The 27,194-nt window shown below is 40.2% G+C and overlaps 2 protein-coding genes across 4 annotated transcripts in view; both read left to right on the top strand.

The window, feature by feature from the left end:
- Nucleotides 1–1,649, top strand: part of LOC104926831 (vesicle-fusing ATPase) — a 39,769-nt gene extending 38,120 nt beyond the window's left edge. For both annotated transcript variants that reach the window (XM_027284837.1, XM_027284838.1), the window contains one exon: nt 207–1,649. In XM_027284837.1, coding sequence (XP_027140638.1) covers nt 207–228 — 22 coding nt within the window. In that variant the 3' untranslated portion in view covers nt 229–1,649. The remainder of the gene's footprint in view (nt 1–206) is intronic.
- Nucleotides 1,650–5,544: 3,895 nt separating this feature from the next.
- Nucleotides 5,545–27,194, top strand: part of LOC104926829 (thyroid hormone receptor alpha) — a 100,409-nt gene continuing 78,759 nt past the window's right edge. For both annotated transcript variants that reach the window (XM_019261701.2, XM_027284844.1), the window contains exons 1-3: nt 5,545–5,977; nt 6,684–6,797; nt 16,647–16,752. The gene's annotated coding sequence lies outside the window, so the exon portion shown is untranslated. The remainder of the gene's footprint in view (nt 5,978–6,683; nt 6,798–16,646; nt 16,753–27,194) is intronic.

Below are 27,194 nucleotides of genomic sequence, written 5' to 3'. Positions count from 1 at the left end.
TTGTTTTATAGCCGTTTAAATCCTGCTCAGCGTTTTTCCTTTTACTCAAGACACCGCCCAGCACCAACGTGCTGGTGTTGTGTGAGTACACTGGAGCCTGTTGAGGGTTGTAAAAAAAAGATGTCCGCTCTTAAAAAGGAAGTCTATTAGGGGAAGTGTAACGCAACACAAATGCTCCTTCTTCTTCTGCTTCTTCATTTTTCTAGTGATCGCAGCTTCTATGAGTAGACGGAACGGAGGAATGAAGCAACCATCTCGCCATCAACAAGCCACCCATGGGACAAAATGAGGGAGCGGAGGACAAGAAGAAGAGATCATCCGCTTCTCCATCCACCCAGTGATCAATCCGTCTGTCTGTCTATCTAAATCTAATCTAAATACACCAATGGTTAAAGAGAGGAAACACATGTCCTCTTTATCTCAGCATGTTTTTCTGTAGGCGATATCACGTCTCACCGTCCTCCTACTCATCATTATCCTCAACTTCGCTTCATATGGCAGAAAACCACTGGAAGTTGTACTGTTACAAATCTATTATCTGTAAAGAAACTGCAATAGATGATTGTAAAAAAAATGCTGTTTTGTGCATCGTGCAAAAAAATCACAAAAAAAAGCCATGTATGTTTTTCTCTATCGTATTTACTGTATTTGTTGCATATCCCTGTCCTGCTAAAGATAGTTATCGTTAGTGTGATATGTATCCTCACAAACACAAGCCGTAGAACAGTACGAGCATAAGACTGACTCAAACCCCGAAGCCCTTTGAATATTTAAGATGTGAAACTGTAGCCTTTTCCTCATATGAACTCTGGGCAGTGTCTGGAGAATCAGGTCTAGACATTGTTCAGAGTCACCCTTTCACATATGTAGCATGCAACCCTAACCCTAACCCTAACCCTGAACCTGGGTAGAAAGTACAGGAGGCAAGACACAATGCAAAAAGTACCCTTCGTCTTCGCCCTCAGATGTTTGTAGTCGATCTGATTTCGTGCCTGCCGCGTGATAGAAAGGTCATCAGCACGCCCACTCACTCACTCACTGTGAATTCTCCGGACAATGACCTCCTTTATTCATTCAAGTGGGCTTTGTACCAGGGAGCTGGTCGGGTGAAGTCCGTTTAATGTCCCGTCCATCTGATTCGGACATTTGCATTCTCACATGCAGCTCCTCCGGGGTCGCTGTACACATTGTGAAAGGGACTCATATGAGAGGCTTTTAGTGAATATGTAGTGGCTATAAAAAAAAAAGAAGAAAAAAAAGAAGCTGTTCCATGTGTAAATGTAAGCCCTTTAAATATACAGTAAACTTGTTCATGTTCTGTACATAGTATATATAGACAAAATACAGTATATAATGAGAATACTTTACATGATCAGTCTATTTCGTACTATATCAGTATGAGTCTTCTTCCCATAGCGCTCCGGAGTTGTTGATTTACCAGGTTACTGTAATAGTGAAAATGTTGGATTGTTGGCCTGTCTGTCTGTGACGCGTACAGTACAGTTCAGTCTAGCTAGTGTAGCTATGGCATCATCAGTGTTAATGAAAAAAAAAAGATTCTGCACTTTTAACATCCACTCAAAAGACCTTTAGTACTTATCTCAAATTGAGCTTGTGTCCGCTCGTGTGCATGTGTGGAGGGCTAAATGCTGCATGTGTCCAGTGTGTGTGTGTGTGTGTGTGTGTGTGTGTGTGTGTGTGTGGTGGCAGAATGAGGTTTTGAATGTGAGCATGTGTGTGTGTTTTAAGTGTGTGTGTGTGTGAATCTGAATCCTGTGTGGTTCATTTATGGGGGGTTTTCTCATGTGTCACGTGTTCAGTGCTTATTGTCCAAGAGTTCTTATTTTGTTTTGTCCATTGACGATGATGATGACGATGTGTGTGTGTGTGTGTGTGTGGTCTGTGTAAATATATATCAACATGCAGATGTATTATTGCAATAAAAAGCATAGATGTACAAGAAAAAGAAACTTCCAGCTGCTCGTGTGGTCTCTTATTTACTGATGGATCGATAGACACATGCAGAGACATACACTGACAGATATATTGATATTGATATTGATTTTTAGTGGTGAAAATTAAATCAATACATTTACTCCAATTCTGTATTCAAGTAAAGTATTGAGGTACTTCTGCTCCATTAGCAAACAACACATTTATGGGAATATTGTACTTTTTACTCTACATTACACTACATTTGCCTGGCAGCAGTTATTTTAATAGTTTATGTTTTCATCTTATATTTGTATAGTGACAGGTATATGGCAGTAGCCAATGCAACACATCACTGCATTTATAGCCTAAGCCAGGGACGTCACTAGGTTTAAGAAACTGATGTGGCTTAGCCCATAGAGGAGAAAAGTTATTGCGCGCGCCGAAATTTTTTTCAGAGCACCAATTAAAGCTTTGTCAATCAATTGATTAATCTAAGACGATGACGCCTCCATACACCTTCAGCTGCTTTACCAGCTAAACAACACCATTTAAATTGTGCTAAAATACAAATAAAAACAATTGCAGGTGCCATACATACCTGCACAAAATGAAGAGGGCAAGTGTTTCATAACTCATCATCATGGAAACATTATACAGGAGAAGACTGTTCTCTAACCACCACCCTAGACTTACCAACATCTTCATAAACCAGGCCATCACGATGGTTAACTCCCGTGCACTAGTGTGGAGTCGAATCTTGGGAGTTCGCCCCGGAGAAACTACTTCGGCCCTGGAGAAGACGGATCTCCCCTGTGTTTCCCGACCACGGTCAGGAAACGAATAGCGGGAATGGTTAACAGAAGTCATCTCAACTAGCTAGCAGCAGCTAGGAACTTTCAGAGCTGGCCAGCTGGGATTCAAACACGGAACATTTTGGTTTATTAATTACATGGAACTTTTCTGCTGTTAGCTAAGTGTTACTACCAGCAGTGATGAATGCTTACTTTCTTGAAAAAGGCTCTAATGTCCATCCTTCACCCATGCGTTCGCGCTCTGCTCTTGCCGCTGTGAGGTTCTGCTCTGTGTACTTCAGAGGTAAACACGCAAGCGGCAGTGAGCAGGGTCACATGGAAAACATGGACTGGAATTTCAGTGATGTGGGCTGAAGCCCCCCTAAAATAGGCCTAGTGACGCCACTGGCCTAAGCTATACGCTATAAGCTCTTTTGACATACATAAAACTCAACAACAAATACACAAGAGCCAGTACAAAACACAAACTCATCAATAAGTCCATAGATCAAAAACATAAATCTCAGAACACAAGGAAAATACAAGATAATACAATATTGTTACTGAAGATTTTGCATACTGTACTCATGATGTGTTACATATAAAACATCATTTTGTAATATAATAGTGCATTAGTTAACTACCAAACGGTATATGGTAATAAGTTATTATTGTATAGAATATTGTAACGCAAAATGTAGCCATTCTGTTGCATCATGAGTATTTTTACGTTGTTGTATTGTTATTTACTTGTACTTCTTCTGCCACTGATTTTTGGTATTTTGCCAGGTGAAAATATCACAATAATTAATAATTACACACGCTAAGTAATGTAAAAGTGAGATTGCACTTTTAAGTCTCAGCAGTGAATAAAATATTCAGATGATTTACCCAGGGTTGCAATTCATTTCTGGAAAAGTCAAAGTCCTGCATTCAAAACTGTACTTAAAGATGCATTGCCTAGCTAACAAACAGCTAACAGCAGCTACAGTTGGCAGCAGTTTACTTCACTGTCCATCAGGAAACTCTGTAAATCACAGAGAGTTGAGGCGGAGCAGAGTTCACCAAAATCAGTCAAATAGTTGGCGGTGTGTGACTTAGTACCATAAAGCGTTCCATACTTCTCGCACCACCATTTACTTGATGTCACGAAGTCAGTGTAGTATCAACAGGATTTTAAAACCTGTATTTATTACATTATGAGCACTTAATGCAATCTCATAAACATGGTGATATTGTAGATCCTTGTAAACACACCATGGGTCCCATCAAAAAGGTTCAATTCAATTTCAATTCAATTTTATTTATATAGCGCCTTTATAACAAAAGTCATCTCATGACACTTTTCATGCAGAGCAGGTCTAGACCGTACTCTTTATAATATTGGTTGTAGTCAAAGTCACCTCACTGGATCTCCAGAACCAGGTTTAGTCCTAACTGGGTCTAAAATCAGATCATAAACAGAGCAAAACTACAAATATGTATCTGTGGAATCTCTGCTCCTTACTCTTCACCATTCCCATCAGAAGCAATAAATTTTGGACACATGACACAGTTAATAATTCATACTTCATACTCGTGCCCAAGGCTATTGTCAGCACAACACTCACAGTATGTGACCTCCACTTCACTTCCACCTCTGCTTGCTTCATCTCTGTCAGGCTACTTCCTGTAGCTTTCCTTTTTCTCATGCTCAGAAAATGTGGGTTAAAGTTCATTTTTAACCTCATTACCTCACTGTTACTCAACAGAAGTCTGCAGTACTTAACCACTTAATCTTCACTCAGCTGTTTCCATCCTTCTACCTCTGCTGCACAACATTTCAGATGCAAATAATTTGTCACTTTCACAGCTAACCAATGAGCTGAAATTCGCTGTAAATCTCCATGAAACAGAGTAAACTGGAGATTCAGCTGATAATTCTCCGTAGGTTTATCTTTTACCAGTAAACCCCCTTTCACATTCTTACATTGAGTGTTATTCTATGGGATTATCTTCATATTTTAAAGGACAATAGAAACAGCAGCCATTCTGACGTGAAATAGTAGGGTCAACAAGGGACGTTTCTTGCTATATGCAGACTATGCGGATGCACAGGGCCCTGCAGTCACCAGGCCCCCCAAGCTGCAAGTTCAGCCTCAGCAAAATTTTTGTTGGCACTTGCATGTTATAGATAATAGCTTTTGCTGATGTTGATCTTGTGCAGTGGCCTCAAACATCTACATACCATAATCACAGAAACAGATCCAAAGTTTACCATAAACATTTCTCAGGAACATGCTGCATCCGTTGCATTTATTAATGTACTCCAGATTGTTTTTCTCTTAAAATGTTACGGACTGTTGCATCGCTTTAGATCATCAGAGTTTGACAAAACAGAGCAGCATCTTGCATAGGGACCCCCAAACAGCTAGAAACAGCAATGGGGTCAACACAGGTATTTCCAATGAAACTAATTAAAATCCTTAATTAGTATCCTTGGAAACACCTGCGTTTACCTACTATTTCATGTCAAAATGGCTGCTGTAAAAAGAGAAAAGGTCTTTTAAACTGGATGTTTTGTACCAACAATCAAATGGTGTCAGGTAAATGTAGAGCAGAGGTCAAAGAAAGAGTAGTTAAGTATTATCATATAATTAAAATAACTACATAATATAAGTACTTAGTTGTTATCCACCATTGCTTAAGTCGATAATATGTTTGCTTTCCCATCACTACTACTCTGAGTGCTGCTGATAGATAAACGAGTGAGAGTCCCCTTTAATTCCCAGGCTCTCGGGATTATGCAACCCCCTGCGGCGATGCTCCTCTCCGGCCGGTAGAGGGCGTTGCGTAGCCTGGTGAAGCAAGAGCAACCCCCGGCGGCAGCTTCCCTTCCCCTGACCCGCATTCACCACCAGTACTGTACATGAAGGAGGCGGAGGAGGAGGACGGGGGGAGGACCGAGCCAGCACAGAAAGCAAATAAACGCCGTGGAGTTCTCCGGCAGACCGTGGCTGTGGCTTTGGCAGTCCCTGACAGACACGGCGCTCCCGTCTCCTCGCACCTGTGAGCGGACTGAAAAAAGAGAAGGAGGAGGGGGGGCCACCGCCGGGAGACAGCCGCGAGCTACGCCGTTTAAGAGACGCTTCTTCGCGGGGATCGCTCCATGTTTCTGCTCTTGTTTTTCTTCAAGTATTAGTGCGGCTGTTCGTCGTTTACGGGCTTTATGACGGTACAGGAGGCGGCTTTGCACCATAAGCCGAGCATTGGTGAGTGTGTCAGTTCAGTGCAGTTACACTATTATGCCGAAATAGGGTTACAGTGCAGGCTTGTTCGCGGGGCGGCGGTATAACGTGAGTCCTGTCCTCACGTCAACCCGGCCTGCTTTACTGTACAGATACTGCCGGGCCAGTGCCCTGTATGTACCCCTGTCTATGTGTGTGTGTGTGTGTGTGTGAGAGAGAGAGAAAGTGACCCGCATGACTGCCATGTGCTCCTTTAACTGTCGTCCCACTGAGGGAGCCGGTTCAGGTTGGTCTGAGTTCACGGTTAAGGTCGAGGTCAGGACAGGAACAGGCTTTGTGCCATCATGCAGGCTATAGATGCCACACATGCATATATATATATATATACTATTTACTCTGCTGTGACATATCCAAGTGGGCCCATGTGTGCTAAAGTGTGCCAAAGTGTGCTTGAATCGCTCCTGGACACTTGATATGAATCATGCATGTTTACAGGTCAGCATGAAATATGAAATATGGTTCCCAGCCCCGCTGCTGCTCCTGCAGGCTGAGGCGTGGTGTATATGTATGATATCATGTATTGAGTTACACACAGTCAGTGCATTCTGTCTGTGTGTGTGTGTGTGTGTGTGTGTGTGTGTGTGTGTGTGTGTGTGTGTGTGTGGTTAAACATATAGTCAAAATAAGGACTGTGTTTTTTTATTTGTTTTGTGTTTTTTTTAAATTGCAGGATGAGGGCAGCATCATCATCATCATCTGCTTCGCTTGTGGACCAGTCGGACGTTGTTGTGTGACTCATTTTTCTTTATCCAGAGCTGCAGCTGAAGACATCCTGTTGGTCGGGGTAGGTGACTGGCACCAAACATCAGATCAGAGAATCATCCACGACTTCACACTACCCCTAACCCGACATTTTAACGTCACGTAGAACGCCGGAGAGGTGGACGAGGAGGAAAGCTCCCATGTAAAGAATGAATGTGCAACCATAAATGATATTTCCCTGTCGCGTGGCAGACTGGCCTACATAAAATGACACAGGAATCACTCTCACTCGTGCTGTTTACACGAGTTTCCCCCAGTAACCCAGTTAAGATTTAGGAAGCTGGTGCTTTTTATTAGTTTTTTTTTTGCAACCTCTCAAGAGATTTATTATCTTTATGACTGCTTCCCTCAGACTTCTCATATGAAAAGGGAAATTTGTCTTAGTAGGCATTATTTTTTAAAGCGGCTTTACAAGCCATGATATGATATTTAATAAATGCTCTGAAGGGAAACGATGCAAAGAATGGCCTTAATATCCGTTTGGCAGGTATCTGCCGCCTGTCAGGATTACAATAACATCATATAATACTGAAGAAATATATCTGGCTATGACTATGTAAAGAAATCATAAAGAAAATATGACTCTCAAACCAAAGAAAGTCCATGTAAAAATGCTCCATGTGTACATACGAAGCTATAATCTCTCCCCGCAGCCAGACATGACCTCCTTTGACGTCCCTTCCTAACACCCCCCTCCTCCTCCCCCTTCCTGTCCGTTTCCCATAGCTCATTGCTGCAAGGCAGTGTCCTGGTTTTCTGAGGTTGAGGCTTAATGTATAGCGAGCTGAGTTGAAGGGGGGCGGGTAAGGGGGGAGAGACAGGAAAGAAAACCAGTCTTCCCCCTCCTTCTTCCCTCTCTCCCGCCGCCTGCCTCAATCTGAGGGAAAATCAGTTACATAACAGGCGCTGTGGAGGCAGCCGCTGCCCCGGCGTCCCCTAGGTCCCACGGCCTGCTTACATCACAGAGGTGTAGACGGAGAGGAGGAGGAGCTTAGGCTCATTTATCCAGCTGCTTCTGAAAAATAGTGACTTTGTATCGTAATATAACGTGAGTGTCTACATGTGACCCACATATTCAAGATGAAATTTAAGAAGCCTTTAGGGATTGATTCACTGCACATTGTTGCACTTGGTAGATTCAGAAAGCATTTTTCAACATGTAAAATCTGGTCACACCAATACTCCTTTTATTATTTTTTTCTATTAATTGATAGTATTTAATTCTGTAAAATTTCGCGGCTGCAATGAATTTAGCAGTCACCATTTAGAATATTTGTAGGGCTGCAACTAATTAGTTAATGGATTAATTGTTTCCAGTGTGTAGGATTTAGTTGCATCTAGTGGTGTAATTACTGCATTGTAATCTCCTCACATCACCTTCACCTTCCTAGTGTAAAGAGAAACAACACTTTAAAGACCCTCACTAGAGTCAGTGTTTAGTTTGTCTGTTCTGGGCTACTGTAGAAACACAGTGTTTCAACATGAAAGAGGACCTGCTCCCACTGTAGATATAAAAGGAGAAAGTAACACACACACACAAAAAAAAAGATTCTTATTTTCATGTGATTATACATGCATGAAAACATAGTTATGATTATTATATTCCATGAAAATGGATGCACCAATTTTACACACTGGACCTTTAATGAAATGTTAGGAATTTTTGTTTTTTTACATTCTATTTGTTATTTTGTAATTTGTAATTATTTTTTATGTTTTAATGACACATTTTCTACCAAATGATTTTTATTTTTACAAGAATGCTTTCTTGCTATAACAGCATACTTACCAAATCTACACCAAAATGAAAACATCATTATTGCATTATGTATTTCAGGGGGTTCCTTCTGTATTATGGGAGGAGGAGATTGATTGATTTTTCGCCATCAGCATGGTGTAGAAATCACTTTTCAGTTTGCAGTAGAGCATGTTCGTCCTCCTGTTGATAAAACCTTTAATTCGGTTTTCTTTTCTGTTGATGGCAGACTTCACCGTCTCCTCCAGCACAGCCTTCCCGCGTGTGCACTCGAGTGTTTAACCAGGCTGAGTCTCAGAACTTTCTTTTGCTCTCCGTTCTATGCCCGACATGCACAAGCTGCTTCTAAAACAAAAGAGTTCTGTGCAAATCTTCATAGTCAGCGATGGTAAATAACCTGCTGAATTGAAAACATATGGTAACGCCCTGATTGGTGCTCGCTCAGTAAATCTGTTTTATTGTATCCATGTTGTCGGCAGTAAGCCTAATTAACAGGATATTCCTGCCCACTGAGCTACACAGGAAAAACACCCCCAGACATCAAATGGGTCTTAAAAAAGACACACTGTAAATAACTTTAAGTTCTAACATGAGAGCTATGGATGGGAGCCGTGGTCTCATGGTAAACGTTTCAACCAACAATTCAGGATGCCCTGTGCAAAAAGGAGACTTTTGGACTTTTAAACAATGACAACAGTGATGATTTAAGGAACAGTTCTCCAAAATGTTTCTAATGTTTTGAGTCCAAAGTATTGTCCCATGTATCATTATTATATTTAGAAAATTCTCAAACATCTATACAGTGTATGTTTGGGCTCTGGAAGACATATCTTTTGTTTCTTGCTTTAGTTCAAGTTGCGCTGTCATTTAAGACCTCACGTCCCCAAAGTACACCCTCACAGGTAACTAATTAAACTATCCAAAGGACTGCCCACCTTCAGTATAAGCAGAGCTTCAATTAGTACTGAAGCCAGTACTGAAACACCTGTGTGGGTGTGCAAGGCATTTATGCAAATGACTCGAGAGAATGTAGGGCAGTGGACAGCAACAGGCTGGCAAAACTGTCCCACCAGAATGTTTTCGCAGTGCCTAATGCTAAAATAGATTATATATAAGATAGATATTTTTTTTTATTTTATTGCATTGCATTAATGCTTCATTTCGAGCTAAATTAAGAGCTTTTTCTCTGAAAGGTTCCAACCAGTTTCTTGCTTGACGACCACGCAAAGCTCTTTGACACTACATATTTCATTCACTCATTCACACACATTCATACATTGATGCCATTATCTGCCATGCAAGGTGCCAACTGCTCATCAGTTTTAGGAGCTAACCATTCAAACACATTCACACACCAAAGGCAAAGCCTTCAGGAGCAATTCATCATTCATTCATCATGAACTGACCGTACATGGACAGCAACAAAGCAAATTCAGATTCAGTTTATGACAAACATGTTCTGGACCACCATCTGATGTCTTAGACTATGTCCATCTTTGATACAGTCTATGGCTCTGTACTATAGCCCTGCAGATACTCTATTTCTGTGGTATTACTGATATTTCAGAGGTGAAAGAATAAGATGGCAGTACATCAGCTAATAGTATTTTACATGAACATAAACAAACAATCTTGATACACTTCTATTAAATTTGTTTTTACAGAATCATGGCCAAGATGCTTAATGAGCAGGACTGCTTTACAGTCAACAAAGATCACTCTGTTCTCTCAGCCTCTGTGATAGTTCTACTTTAGCTTTGTCCTAGTATTGCTGATACACTGATATGTATCATGAATATATGTTTGATGGAGTCAGATATGAGGATTTGCTGCTTTATATCTGTTTTATATCAATCTAAATTGAATATCTTTTGGTCTGGGCTGGCTGATTGGACAAAACAAGACATTTGAAGATTTCATTCTGGGCCTCTGGGATCAATATTTTCACCTATTTTCTGACATTTTATAGACCAACCAATCGATTAATCCGACAAGTAATTGATAGATGAATCACCAATGTGGAAAAACGTGAAGGAAGGAGAGGCAGATAAACAGCGCAGAGCTGCACATACTGCCTGACTAAGTACAGTATAAAACAGGCTGTGCAGTTTTTAATGGTGCTCACACACACAAATATGCACACGGAAACAGGGTATAAAAGCCTCAGGGAACCTTCTTGGTACGCGTCTCTTTGGAATGTTCAGTTCTTTTCTGTCAAAGCAGAAACATCTTTATGTAAGACAGCCTCTATTCAATTATGGTAACACTAGATGTAAAAATGCATCTCACACACAGAAAATGAAATATGTATCAGTTAACCAAGGACAAATATCCCTCCATCTGACAGGAAATGACTGATAAAGATGCCGTAAAATCTGGCTTGAGTATCACCAGATGTCTCCTGACGAAAGGGAACACAAACTGAAATGATCTCAGCATCAATTACAAGAGAATTCAAAGGCAAACATGAGATTTTCCACAAGCTGAAATGTGGCTTCTTTTGTACTCATAATGTCATGACTATTTAAAAAATGTACACCAGCCATAAGGTGAGAGACAGATACAAAGTATAAATGTAGAGGTCAAAATGGTATCACCCATGGTATCAACTTTATCCATCAGGGTATCTGTAGGGAGCTCGTAAGTAGGGCTGCTCCTTCATGTTGAAAGAAGCCAGCTGAGGTTTTCTGGGAATATCCAACTGGGAGGAGACCCCAATTCAGACCCAGAACTTGTTGTTGGGATTACATATACCATCTGGCCTGGGAACTTTTCAGGATCCCAGAGGAGGAGCTGGAAAATGTTGTGGATTGATAGATTGGCAATGATGCTACTTTGGGGCTAACATTAATGCCTAAAGTTGATATGGCTAACATGTTAGCACAATTATTTATTTTCATAAAATTTCATAAAATTTCACAAAATTTGTAATTTCATATTAAATGTTTTTTTATTTATCTCCTCAGAAAACAGAATGTAGACAAATGAGGAGAGACTGCTTCAGTTTGGAATCTTGTTTCCACGAGGGACAAATGGTGAAGTGACAGATGGCCTTGAAACAAGGCTTACTAAAGTATCTGCATATTAATTCTATGACCAATGACAGAGCTGCAACACTTAGTTGATAAATGGATTAGTTGTCAACTATTAAATGAATTGCTAAAAAAAATATGATAATTGATTCATAAAAATTAATATTTAATATTTCCAAATTCTCTGATTTCAACCTCTAAATATCTTTGGATTGTGGACAACACAACACATTTTTTAGGGTGACGTCCTCCCTTTAGATTTCAGCTTCATAAAGTTAGGAAAGCCCAGGACGCTCAGTTACAATCCCATTGAACTCTTCTATGCATCTTATGGAAAACTGAGACCACACTATACAAAACCACTTAATTAAAACGATTGCATGCATCTATATAAGAAAACATATGTAAGCAAACATAAGTGTACTTTGCAGCCTCTTGCTGGTTGCATCTGGCAGTTGTAGTGCCATTGTAGTAGGTGCTTCACCATCTGTTGCCTGGCAGAGAGCTGCAATCTGCTCTCACTATGCTTTGCTTTTCTTTTCACAATGCACAGTCAATTCATCTATTACATTAGTCATTTACCTGAGCATCCAGTTGATTCATGCAGCATCCCAAACAAAGATGCTAATTCGATTCTAATCTCACTGAATGTCATTGAGCGGCAACAAAGTTCTGGGCCAATAAGAGTGAACTAAAACAAAGGACGATACACATAAACTGAACAGACCAAATAGAATATACATATATGTGTAATTTGTAATAATTGACAATGGCAAAACTCTAAAGTAAACTACAAGTGAAACATTATAGGACAATTTATCAGTTATCATTTTTAATATTTTAACAATTAACCAACAGAAAATAACTAAAAACTAGGGATGAACCGAAAATTTTCGGCCGAAAAATGGCCCAAAAGTGCATTTTGGCTTTCGGTGAAGTGGCCGAATAGTAAGGCCGAATAGTGGCGTGACGCAATTGATGCAATGAAACGACGTGTGCGGTGATCTGGCCAGGGTTGCTGATTCTTTTCTCATTCACACACAATAAACCCACGATGCAGGATATAGGAAAAACACAGGCAAGAAATACATCATACACTGCTCTTTAGCGGAGCTATATACTTCTCTCTAAACTACAGTCTCACACATGCGAGGTGCGTTCATTGACCGTCGGAATGACTATGATGCATTCGTGAACGTGGGAAAAATAGAAATTCACCGGAAATATAATAAAGCTAAATAGTATTTCTTTCAAGAACAAATTAACAGTGATTAAAACAACATGGGCTTTCTAACAGTATAAATGAAATAATAATTATACTAACTGGAAATTCTACTGGAATATTTGAAGGATATTAAATAAAAATTTACTTTCTTTGAAAAAAAATGTCTACAAATTTATTCTAGGCTATTTATGCAATAGTAAAAAAAATAGTGAAAAATTTAACAACCACATTTCATGTTCGGTTTCGGTTTCAGTTTTCGGCCAACCATTTAATTTTTTTTCGGTTTCGGCTGAAAATTTTCATTTTGGTGCATCCCTACTAAAATCCTCAAATATTTGAAAGCAATATAAAAAAATATAAACCAAATCTCAACAACTGAATGTGCCAGTTCCCCCCATGATGTGGCAGCCACTTGGTCCAGTCTGACTGGCCATTTCCTGCATTTAACAGGAAGAAATAGAAATGAACACCTTAAGATAAACATGAAACTAAAAGCAGAGTGCTATCAGCTTCCTAAGTGCTTATAACAGGCTTCCTCTAAAAACAGGCAGACAGGGAGAGACTCGTAGTACGCCTCATGTTCCAGTAAATGCAGCAGGACCCCAGGACCAAGTACAACCCCTGAAACCAACAGTGGCCAGTTTGGCAGTAGCCTGCAGAGGTTATTCTCCATTGGTCTCCGAGGCTGTGCTCAAATCCAGTCCAGTCCAGCTGCCCGGAGCCCAGTTCTCTTGCCCACTAATGGCAGATTCATTTAGCAGCAGTTAATTAGCAGTTTGCTACTTTAGCAAGTAGTTAGGCTAAGGCGATCTGTCAATCAAGAGCCTATAAATAACAGAAAATCCGATCCAGTTTGACCACTAATGAAGTTATAAAGTTGTGCTTTTGTGCAGTAATCATTGAGGCCGGCCATAGATGCAGCCCTCAGAATCACTCCTAGACTGTAGACTAGACTGTATCAAACAGAAAACACTCCCCTGAAGTGTTCCATTGGATGCCAAACTTGTATGTTCCAAGTGCAGGATCAGAGTCATCAACAAGTTTTTATTGTTCCGGAAATGAAAAACTCTGAAATACCATGAAGAATACCTGAAAATACCATTGATGGTTGATAGTATAGGTGACATACTATACAGTGCCTTCAAAAAGTATTCATACCTCTTGAACTTTTTCACATTTTGCCACCTTACAACCACAAACTTTGTTTTTTATTGATATTTTGTGATTGATCAACACAAAGTAGCACATAATTGTGAAGTGGAAAGGAAATGATACATAGTTTTCAAAATTTTCTAGCAAATAAAAATCTGAAAAATGTGGTGTGCATTTGTATTCAGCCCCCCCTGCATCAATACTTTGTAGAGCCACCTTCTTTTGGAGTATGTCTCTACAAGCTTTGCACACCTAGACACTGAAATTTTTGCCCATTCTTCTTTGCAAAATAGCTCAAGCTCAGGAGTCAATTTACTAATTAAGTGACTTTTGAAGGTGATTGCACTGGATTGTATTTAGGGGTATCAGAGTACAAGGGGCTGAATACAAATGCACACCACACTTTTCAGATTTATATTTGTTTAAAATTTTGAAAAACATCATTTTCGTTCCACTTCACAGTGTGTGTGAATGTGCTACTTTTTGTTTGTCTATCATATAAAATCTCAACTAAATACATTCAAGGGTGATTGTAAGGACACAAAATGTAAAAAAGTTTAAGGGGATTGAATACTTTTTAAAGGCACTGTGTGTGACTGTATGTAATGTTTTGACTTCATGGGTCCTTTAACTGCACCCCGCCATCCTTCAGAGACTGTGATTGGCCCAGAGGCGGGATAGCACGGTGGTATCATTCGCGAGTGATGGCATGTTTGCTTGTTTACCGCGTTCGCCCCGGCAGCTTCTGTTCTCGCTCTCGGTGTCTCCTCCCTCCGTCTGTGCGGTCTTTCTTTCAGAAGCATCTTTTTTTCCTTCTTCTTTTTTTAGAAGCTTTTATTGTTTAAGGGGATAAGAGGAAAGACAAGATAAAAAAAAAAACAGCCCTGCTTCAGTGGAATGACAGAAAGACTTTATAACAAGCTCTCGCCCCTCCAGGGAAGACTCTCGCTTCCACACAAACACAAATGTTCTCCATGCATGTAGTATGCAACACACACACATGGACTCTCTGCCCTATGGAGAAAGGAACAGAGACCGGAGTTAGGAGTGGCCATAACAGGAAGTGTTCCAGGGATTGCATTAAAAGGATGGACTCCCCGCTCAGAGTGAACTTCTGCAAGGAGGTCGAGGCCCTTACTCCTCCCCTCAGGGGGCTGAAGCAATCTTGTACAGTAAAGCTCACGTTGTGAAAGAGTATTGTCCTTGCATCCTGCTGTTCTCAACATTTGAGTGGGATGGGAAAGATGGGAAGAGAGAGAGAGAGAGAGAGAGACAGAGAGACAGAGACAACGACAACAGGGAGTCGAGATCAAGACAGAAGGAGACTTTAAATAAGAGAGGCGCCGTGCAGGAAAGGTCATGTTCCAAACGTATTCAGACAGATCCACAATGTTGGAAGCACTCAGTTCTTGCCTCTTCTACTCCTGTAAGCCTGCACCCGAGAGGACTTACACTGAGCAGGGTCTAATGGGTTTTTGGGTTGGTGTGTACCTTAGTTTTAGGGTCAGAGACCACAGTGCTCATGTCTGCTTAGTGCATGATGTATACTTTATTAGAAGGTATCCTGCTAATTGCCTGACTAATGATCCGAAATAAAAGCATTCAATTTACAATGATATAACATGTCATGTAGAGATTTTCTGATGTATTTTAACTTGAATCCAGTGAGCGTGTTCTGCAAGTGGAGGAAATAGCAGCCTCAGGCAGTGACACGTACGTGACTAGACTCTCCATAGGAGGTAAATAGAGTGGAAACAACACATAGTCTGATGGTGAGGGTCAACCTCAGGTCAATGTGATTTTTATTTTTTTCTTGGTTCAGAAATGTTTCAGGTTTTTGCCTCAGGCTACCAGCTTCACACGTCTCGTCACATACGTTACATCATTATTGCCCCACGTTTGACAGTGCAATCTTCGGTTTTCATAACGCTCACCAGGTCAAAGCTGGCAGTCGGTGTTTAAACTGAAGACTTTGGAAAAGGTCTCTGACTTGGGAAATTCTTCCCTATCAGAGTCATGAGACTATTTTAGGCACGAGTTGACCCTCTTATAAAGAGTCTGAGCATTCACATCGTAGTTCATTTTTTTCTCACTTAAACTAAATCAGCTTAATAAGTACAGGACAAACACACACACACAGTGGTGGCCTATATATTCTCCAGCACATAATTGAATTCAAAATGACATGAAGCTGAAAGAGCTGTTGTGTCCCGGTGAGTTTAAAGGCATAATGAGGCAGGATCAGTAAAGAGCTGTCCACATTTAAATAAGTTTAACGTCTTAACTTGATGGTTTGATTCAACTTAATGGATCCAAATTACTCCTACTCTGCACAAGATACAATGATTTTTATTTCCATAACACACATGTAAGGCAAAATTATTATATATTAGTTAAATTGTGATTCATTTGGTCTGCATGTAGTCTTTAAAAGTTTCTACCAAGTGTTCGTGAAGTGAAGCCAATGCATTCACTGCAGTTCCTCAAATGAGCTCCACAATGAGTCAGTCTCCATAGGCCCCCATGTTAAAATCTCCAACTTCACGGGAAACAATCCACGGGAACTTTTTGAACAGCAGTTTATGTAAAAATAGACTTGACTTGATTAAAATTAAGCATATAACAAGACATGCAGATTTCAATAAAGTCCAAGTGTCACATTTTAAAGAAATTTAAACTTAAGTTATCTTTTGCGTCTTGTTTCAGATTTACCAGACTGCTGTGAGAAGTGTACTTCAGTGAGGACGCTCTGCCATCTGATGTTTGTGTCAATGAGGAAGACCGGCCTCCGTCTCCCTCCTCTCACCACCAGGTCGGTTCTCTTTGCTTTATCTTCTTCATCTTACTGTGGCAGCAGGCTGATGAGTTACCAAACTCAAATGTAAATGAAGCCACTGAAGCAGCTCCACGAGTGTAAGTCACCTGCATTACTGCCACAAATTCCCTATGGAATTTAAAATAGCAGGGTGGAGAAGCTTATTAAAATGATTTACATGCAGCTCATCATGCATGACTGCTAAAACCAAGAGACAACATCAACTGATATAACTGAAGGCTATTTATCTGACAGCTCAGGGGTGAAATAATGGTAAAAAACTGAAAAAACGGTTAAAGCAGGTGAAGTGAAGATGACATTCAGCCACACACACACACACACACACACACACACACACACACACACCTTTGGACACATTCAAATTCAAATCCTCATCAGTGTCATGCGATGTAGCTGATTCTATGTACACATGGGTGACACAGTCTGACGCAAGGCTGGTTATTTCAGGCAGAAAGTGAGTGAAATCAGCGTTTTATTTGTCAGTGGAATAATTGTGTTTGTTTCCCCCTGCGGGGCTCACTCGTGCAGCAACAAGGCGGGAAAAGGACAAGAGTTTCCTTCTCCGTCAGCAGATGGGTGAAGCCTTCAGGTTTTTTGCTCTTGGATAAATCTTTTTAATTAGACGCTGAGACGTGCGTTGGCATGAGCTTATTAGCCTTTTCAGTGTTTTGAGAAATCTTGTTTTAGTTTATTTCCAACGACAACTCATTCAGTTCAAGTAACTTCCTGAGGCTGACTTACTTACTTACTTCTGTGGTATGATGACAGTGTTGAGTATCTGTGTGGGATTAGTTTATGAAAGCTTTGTTTCCAAATGGAGAGCTGATGTTTTACATATGTTTTAAATTAAAAGACCAGTGTGTAGGATTTTGTTGCATCTAATGGTGTAATCGCTGCAATCACCTCACATCACCTTTGCCTACCTAGTGTAAAGGAAAAACAACCTCACAAAGGCTGTGTTTAGAGTCAGTATTTAGTTTGTCTGTTCTGGGCTCCTGTAGAAACAGTATCAACATGGCGGCCTCCATGAAAGAGGACCCGCCCCTGCTGTAGAGAGACTGTAGGAGAATTTTTAAGTAACGAAAACACAATTATTTTCAGGTGATTATACATGCATGAAAATAGTTATGAATATTATATTCCATGCCTGCCTTATTCTGAAAATAGAGGCCCCAGATTTTACCCACTGCACCTTTAAGTCTTGATTTGAAGATATTTTATCCACATTAGCATCATTAGCAGCTTTATGAACAGCAGCTGGGCTGTCCACCACTTTTTGTCCAGATGTAAATATCTCAATGCCCAATGAATGGACTGTGGTGCTGACATTAATTGTTCCCCGTGGCTGAAACATAATGACTTTGACGAGGTTAGAAAAACCTGCTAAAAAACGCTGCTAACAACCCAAACGAAGCCGATGAACACGGTAAACGTTGTATCTGCATTGTGAGCATGTTAGCATGCTAACATTAACATATAGCAGGTGAAAAAAAAACTCATTCCTATTGGTCAGAATGATGAACGTTTTTAATTAACTTTAAATCAATTTCAAATCAAATCAATTCAATTTTATTTGTATAGCCCAAAGTCACAAAGTACATTTGCCTCAGAGGGCTTTACAATCTGTACAGGGATTGACACCCTCTGTCCTTAGACCCTCGGTTCAAGTGAGGGAAAAACTTGCCCACAAAAAACCTTTAACAGGGAAAAAAGGTGGAAGAAACCTCAGAAAGAGCCACAGAGGAGGGATCCCTCTCCCAGGACGGACAGACGTGCAATGGATGTCACGTGTACAGGACAAATCAACACAAACATATTGTACAATTACAATGACTGATAAAATGACAATGAATCACAATGAATGATAAAATGACCACAGTAGCAGATATGGTAGTAATAATGAGTCCCCCGGCAGTCTAATCCTATGGCAGCATAACTAAGGGATGACCTGAGCCAGCCCTAACTATAGGCTTTATCAAAAAGGAAAGTCTTAAGTCTATTCTTAAAAGTGTTGACCGTGTCGGCCTCCCGAACCCAGAATGGTAGTTTGTTCCACAGAAGAGGAGCCTGATAGCTGAAAGCTCTGGCTCCCAATCTACTTTTGGAGACTATAGGAACCATAAGGAACCCAGCGTCCTGAGAGCGCAGTGTTCTAGAGGGGTAGTAAGTATTATGAGCTCTTTTAGATATGATGGTGCCTGACCATGAAGAGCTTTATAAGTAAGGAGAAGACTTTTAAATTCTATTATAGATTTAATAGGTAGCCAATGCAAGGAAGCCAAAATGGGAGAGATGTGATCTCTGATCTTGGTTCCTGTCAGAACACGTGCAGCAGCATTCTGAATTAACTGCAAAGTCCTAAGAGACTTATTAGAGCAGCCTGATAACAAAGAGTTACAATAGTCCAGCCTAGAAGTAACAAATGCGTGGACTAGTTTTTCTGCATCCGCTTGAGAGACAATGCGTCTGATTTTAGCGATGTTACGTAAGTGGAAGAATGCAGTCCTCGAAATTTGTTTTATATGGACATTAAAGGACAAATCCTGATCAAAAACAACTCCAAGATTCTTTACAGTGGAGCTGGAGGCCAGGGTGATCCCATCTAAAGTAACTAAGTCTCTAGAAAGAGAGTTTCTGAGGTGTTTGGGTCCAATTACAAGAACTTCAGTTTTGTCTGAATTTAGCATCAAAAAATTGTAGGTCATCCAGTTTTTTATATCCTTAAGGCATGCTTGGAGTTTAGTTAACTGATTGGTTGCATCAGGCTTGATCGATAAATATAATTGTGTGTCGTCAGCATAACAATAAAAATTGATAGAGTGATTCCTAATAATGTTCCCTAAAGGAAGCATATATAAGCTAAATAGAAGTGGTCCGAGTACAGAACCTTGTGGGACTCCATGACAAACTTTGGTATGCATGGAGGATTCATCATTGACGTGAACAAACTGAGAACGATCTAAAAAATACGAATTAAACCAGCTTAGGGCGGTTCCTTTGATGCCAATTTGATGTTCCAGTCTCTGTAAAAGAATTTGATGGTCAATAGTGTCAAATGCAGCACTAAGATCTAACAGGACAAGTACAGAGATGAGTCCTTTGTCTGATGCCATTAGGAGGTCATTTGTAACTTTGACTAATGCGGTCTCTGTGCTATGATGCACTCTAAATCCTGACTGAAAATCCTCAAATAGACTATTGTTATGGAGAAAGTCACACAGCTGATTAGCTACAGCTTTCTCAAGTATCTTAGACAGAAAGGGAAGGTTTGATATTGGTCTGTAGTTGGCTAAGACCTCTGGGTCTAGAGTGGGCTTTTTAAGAAGAGGTTTAATTACAGCTACCTTAAAGGACTGTGGTACATATCCTGATAATAAAGACAGATTAATCGTATCCAATAAAGAATGACTAACTAGAGGTAAAACATCCTTGAGCAGCCTGGTTGGGATGGGGTCTAAGAGACAGGTTGACGGCTTAGCTGCAGTAATGATTAAAGTTATTTGATGAAGGTTGATGGGAGAAAAACAGTCTAAATACATATCAGGTTTTACAGCTGTTTCCAAACTTGCTGTATCAGAATGCAGATCAATGCCTGTTGAGGGCAAGAGGTGATGGATTTTGTCTCTAATAGTTATAATCTTAAAGAAGCTCATGAAGTCATTGCTACTTAAACCTAAGGTAATAGATGGTTCAGTATAGCTGTGATTCTCTGTTAGCCTGGCTACAGTGCTGAAGAGAAACCAAAACAGCATTATTTTACAGTTTTACAGAAAAGTTGTACAAAAACACAAGTCATAAAGAATTATGTACATAATCTGTGAGAGGAAGTGCTTTCCAGGAGCTTAATTCACTTCTGTGCCACTTATTTCCTGACAGCGTTGAGTTTGTACACGTGGCAGCAGAAGTGTTCTTTTTTACACATTACATCTGCTGCATTCGTCATAATATTTGATAAAAAAATGATATTTCAATGATGAGTTTTTTTCGACGACCACGGCAAATGAATAACATAGATCAAAGATCCCTCATATTTGGGGAAAAATAGTTGTGATATGACAAAGCTGTTAGACAACTAAAAGATAAACTCAGTTATTACAGGTGACAGAACATATTTTCGGACAATAAAAATGTCAGCACATATGAATAATGACAGCACAGACACAAACATGTATTGCAAGACCCCATCATCCATTGTTTTTCATGAGCAACAAAGGATTTCTACCACTACCCGCTGTCTTTAAATTAGGTGTGTGTGTGTATTTTCACTGTAAAGTGGTACCTCCCCTGCTGAGAAATGTACAGACAATGGGTGATGGTTGTCTTATTATCGCCTGCTGAGTAATTGTGGGCAGAGCAGAGAGATTAGTGCAGTGGGAGTCATGGTGGATGCGATTTGATAGAACTTTGTCTCACACACCCTAAATCATTTTCACACTTTTGAGTTACCCTGATGCAGATTTACAACATGTTCAGCACCCCTTTAATAGCGCTGTAATCACACACAGATCAGAGCTGGATGGAGCTGCAGCACGTTATATTTGCAATACTAAAATGAGCTGTGCAAGTGTCAGTGGTTCATGCTTAATGCAGAAATTGATGTGTCATATTCATGCAGCCTTAGTGCCACTGACCGCACTAACTTCCAGCAGTGAGGCACACCAGGTTTGCTGAGCAGGAAGAAACTAGAGTGACTGGCTGGCATTGGTGGGGTTATGGTACGGTCATATTAGCTTTCGGTTCAGCAAAACTGTCCTGCACTCAGCACTGAGAAAGAATGTGATGTGAAGGCTCTCATATGTGTAATAAATAACTAATGAGCAGAGAGATCATCAGCTGTGAGCATTGTAAGACACCGATGCTGCATGATGTAAATGGTAATATTGTTGTCTGATATGGCAGTGATTGAATAGTGAAATCTGAATCCTTTGTCAAATCTACTTAGTTTGTGTTTTAATTATAAATAGCTAAAATCAAAGATGTCTAATCATCTTTTCTCTGCTGAGATGACAGAAACACTCAGCCTGGTTAATATTCAAAACTTGCAGCAGGAGACATGAAATGCAGATTAAATATATCAGACACGTTCTGGTTGTACTTACTTAACCCTTTATCGGCGAGGAGCTATATATGGTCACTTCCATGGGCTTTAAAAACAGAACCCCACGTCTCTCAGTGAAGGAGAAGAATAATGTGACTTTCTCCAGCCAATCAGTGAATGTCAGGCTACCTCACAGGTAGCGTTGCTGTGGCCTCCCATGGATCCCACCCTAACCCGAACCCCAAATAAAAAATTCTGTAAGACATAAGTCTGCTTGTTAATTTGGAGATAAATGTTCCACATATTTTTGGGAAATTCACCCTAGGTGGGCGAGTGATCGTATACGTATACTTCTTTGACATTCGTTGATATTCAGCCTAAAACTGAAACTCAAAAAATCAAATAAGAAAGTATGTCTTCTTATGAACACCAATAACACTCCAGGAAGTATTTCAATGAGTTAAACTCATTCTACTTCTTGCTCTGAATTCTGCAGAGAGCTGCGACACTGATCATTTGAAATTATTGATATGATCTGTATCATACCTGAACTGGGAGTTTCTCCTCAAATTGATAATGACGTCATTACCTAAATCATATGCGGAGTGTTAGAGAGTGTCCTTTGTTTTTCCTCGCAGTCTTTGGCTGAGAACAGACAGCAGCTGGTGAAAATCACATTAACCAGGCAAACGTTTCATTTTTCACTGCGCTATATTCAATTGAAAAATCATCTAAAAATAAGATATGATCATCAATTTAAAAGTAAGAATGAAAGAATGTAGATTGCGCACAGTCTGTGATACACCGTGAAATTACGAGTTCCACAGTTTCTTCCACACACATGAATTTCTTCATTATTTATCATAGCGCAGCACTCTTCATCACATATCTCAGCCTGCTCATATTAATAAATCATTTGTTATTGCATGTCCTGCTGTTACTGTTTAAGAGGTTTTTTGAGAAGTAGAAGTTGTATCCAAACACTGAGTCTCTCAGTTAAATGCCTTTACAGGCCGCTGGGCGTTCAACCCACTCAGAACCACTGAACATGCACTGTTCCCCCTCAGCTTAAATTATAGAGTTCTTTAAATGTTGCATTAATAATATTGGCTGTGAGCCCTACATGAACACATGAATATGTACTTGCCAGACCCAAAGGCAAAAAATGCATTACCCTACGTAAAAGCAAAAATGAGTTAATCATAAGGCAGTTAGTTTGAATTAAATTTTTAATTCATTTTAGTTTTCAGGGTTGGCAGTCTGTATCAAACTCTGAGGCACAGCAGCACTCTTATGCTGAAAAATGATTCAAGGTTATGGAATATAGTCTTTTAACTGTTAAAAATACACTTACTCTCTAATGGCGATTCATTACCTGGACCGACGGTGAACAATTGCCCAGACAGTTTGATGGCCTTTTGCACAGGTTAGTCACACTGTACGTCATTTTGTCAGCTAATCTACCACTCACCCAGCAGAGTGTGGAGCGGGTCATCACTTTAAGGCATATTCTTTGTTTTCATCTGTGCCACCCAAGACCTCTATGTAATTACCAGCAGCCTCTAATGGCCTGCTAATGGAGGCACTTCCTGTCTAGTACAGGCCTTCCTTTGCTCTATTGTACTTTTCTTAGATGCATCCTGGATCCACAAAAGTAAGTCTGAACTCATATTATTGTTGTGTATTGGGGGCATATACTAAAGAAGTGTAGCTCATTCCTTCCTAAAACCCACACTCATGGTTTTGAACTCTTGAAGCCACATTGTGTACTGAGCTAACATTAGCTAACAGCAGCTACAGTTGGCAGCAGTTTACTTTACTGTCCATTAGGAAACTCTGTAAAATACAAAGATTTGAGGCATACTTGAGACATACAGTACTTGTCCACAATCTTAGTGATTGAAAAAACATTTAAATCCCTCTTTCTGCCATGAAATAACTGATTTTAAATAATTTTGCTACACTGACTTGTAATCAGGTGAATCTGTTAGTCCATCGTCTGTTTTTGCAAGTACTTCGGAAAATGCCACTACACTGTACACTTAACCCCACAGTTAGTACACACACCCAAATACAAAAAAAATAGATATCATTTAAGAATCACGATTCTGATTTGATTAAAAAATTGTACATCAAAAATTATGATATATTATATTGATTTAGAACTAAAAATCTCCACATGCCTGCAGTTTTAGCAGACTCTTAGGCTGTTATGGCAATTCCTGGAAGTATCTTACACACGTAGACACTTTATTACTGGCAAATATAAGTGTAGGTATCGTATCAGACCTCATCTCAGCCCAGAGGTAGGAAGTGAATAAATTTACATGCTGTTTGGTCAGCATTTTAATCTAAAGTACCGAAGAATTTGAAAAGAACATAATAGTATAAGAGGCTCAAAGAGACGGCTGAAAATCTATAGGCTGAATCAGGAGAGCCAATTTACTCACTGAAATACTATAGTCAGAATATCATTTGTCTGCTTTTTGATAAGCAGAAATAGAGTTCTTGGAAGTTTATCCCTATAATGTTATTCAGAGGGAGCTCCAAAGAGAACATCAGCATTCTGAACGAAGTGTCTGAACAGAAACGCAGTATTCACTTCTTGCCAGGGGAATTTTGGTTGAATCAGTCACATGAGCGCTCATATTCTACTAAATAATCCCCACTATTTCCACAGCGTAAAAAAGAGATCCGGTGTTAGAATAAATGTGTACAAAGTGTTCAATTTATTTTCGGTCTTGTTCATACACAAGCTCAGAGATGCAGATGAAAGCTTCGAGGCCCAAGGGTGACATCTCCATTTGCAATGCACTGTTTCTGACAAGCAATATGATTATTGTTCAGCCCCAGCTGTGCGTCAGAATATCCAGTGTTAACACGACGTGGCTGCTTTCCCAGCACGCTTCAGATCAGGGGTGTCCAAACTTTTCACACGGGAAGTAACTGCGGCGAGGTGATTTTCACTCTTAACGGGCGAGTGATGCTGGGCCTTGAACTGAACAATTGCTGTCAAGTAAATCTACATCCACCTGTTTCTGTGCTCATTTTCAGTATTTCACATAAAGGCTTTATGCTTGTGTGAGTCGCTCGATGCAACAAAGTTCAGTGCATAAAGACATACATGAGGCATGTGACTTAAATATCCACTGAAGCTTCTGCTCCACTGGAGAGATTAACACTGGCGGCAGACAAAAACGTCAAATCTGTGTGGAGTGATAAAGAGACTGCAGAGGATTTCCACAGTGTGTTTTTGTTCATTTGAGCTCTTTTGATTCCGTCATCTCATTGCAATGTCTTCTTCTGCAATGGTTTTACAGCACTGACTGGAGAATTAGCACTACCAGCTAACTAACTATTATTCATTTGCATTTTCCTTTGCTGGAAATTCATTTTAAGCCTGGCCAACCTAGCTTACCTAACTAACCTAGCATTTTCCGAAGTGTGGCTGGCCTCGCTCTTTACCTGTGTAGTACTTGAAGGATGCTTGTTTCCCCCTTTTCCCTTGAATCTTTGCCGGGATCACTGTATGTACCCACATAGTGCCAAAGTCGGCGTGCCGAAATAATTCACAGACCATATGAAATCAAGGTATCAGGCTGTAGTTTAGGTAATCCAAGTGGTACATGAAACATGAACCGTGTGACCGTGAACGTGGTGGAATGTTTTTGCAGCTCACTATAATTGGCTCTGCACAACTCGTCACTGTTCACATTGGCTGGTGAAAATGTGTCGACATGTTTTGTTTGGTTTAGCTGGTAGATGAATGACTAATTTCCATGTCTGTGTGACAGACTCATAGTTTGAAATGAATGTGACTGACAAAGACAACGTGTTAAAGACTTCTGTGTCTGTCCTGATCTTTAGGTCATAAATCCTCAGCAGCTATTCTGGTTCCTGTAATCCTGATCCGTTGTCTTTGTAGCCTGTGGAATGAGAAACAGCCGTCAAATAGCATATCAGAGCAACTTCAGAGTAACATCTGGCTTGCATAAAACTGCCATTTAATATTATTATATTAAATGTCTCCAGCAGAGGAGAACAGCCTCTCTGCTGCAACACTAGACCTGGCTATTATCAGATCAGAATTGCAATTCTTGTGTAACTGGAATCTTGCTATTCTTTGCTTGTACACTCTGATGTTAAATGATGATATCGATGTGACAGTGTAATGGGGATACACTATGAGGCGCACTGACAAAGGACATTAATCAAAGCTTCAACGGGAAAATAAAATCCACCAACTATGCAACTATTGTCTTGTCTAACCCAAACCACAACGAACAGTTACATTACAAACTTTGATGTCTAAATATGCTTAAACTGATCTAATAAAACCCAATGCAGTTCTGGACTGCAGTGCCTCAGCACTTATCTACACACATATGCAATAAGCTCAAATCAGCCAATATTATCCACAGTGGTGATTGTATATAATAGTTTGAAATGCCTCAAATTAAAGGTGAATTACAGAAGTCCACTCAGGATGTTCTAAGTTTATCTTTTGTCTGATGTATCAATGTGACAAATGGTGGTCTGACATTTGTGGAATTATTCTCCCAACTCCTTTTCTTTGCTCTCATACAGACATATATATATGTCTGTGTGCAGAGCCATCCATCATTTCAAAGCCTTTGTGACATTTACTTTGCTGTACGTCAACCCACAGTTAGATCATGTGTCCACACACTGTGGGGAAACAGAATCGTGTGTGTCTGTGTGTGTGCGTGCTGTGGGTGGTAGACATGTCCATCTTTGTGTATCAGTATCTTTTGTGTACACAAGTTTGTTTGTGTGGGAATTCCTTTTGTTTTGTTTGCGCTCGTCCCTACTCATCATGTAATAATTTTCACCATGTTAATGAGGCATGATTGTGCTGCCCGAATGCTTTGACAGCACAACAAACACTCCAGCTCCAACACTGAGTAGCATGAAGGATTAATGAAGCAGTAGAGTTTGGTCCTCTCTGCATGTTCCATGCCTCATTTACAAAACCATAAAGATGGGTATGTTTGAATCATCTGGCAAGAAGCCCAGGTAGTATGGGGGGGACCAAAAGACAAGTAAACCCCTGTTCCCGTCTGAGTGTCCCCCTAAGCCACCACCATCTTTATTGTCCTAATTCTTTTATCTATACATCTTGATGTTTTGTTGACGTGATTGATTCAAATGTCAAGACTCCAGCTGACAGCTGACCGCGCAGTGAACCCATCATCAGGTTTAGGTTAAAGGTGACGTTGCTCTGGTGTTGCAACGTCTGCGTGATGACCCAGTTTGAGTCATCCGAGGTTGATGTTTTTCCAGTCAAATGAGGTAGCAGCGACAATGTAAGCATAGGCATTTGTGGCAACTGTGTTGTGAAGCCAAGCTGATCCCCAGG

Source organism: Larimichthys crocea, chromosome XII (assembly GCF_000972845.2).
Source record: "Larimichthys crocea isolate SSNF chromosome XII, L_crocea_2.0, whole genome shotgun sequence".
In the NCBI taxonomy this organism is placed as follows: Eukaryota; Metazoa; Chordata; class Actinopteri; family Sciaenidae; genus Larimichthys; species Larimichthys crocea.
The sequence above is the reverse complement of the archived record's forward strand: the minus strand, read 5'-3'. Positions and strand labels throughout refer to the sequence as shown.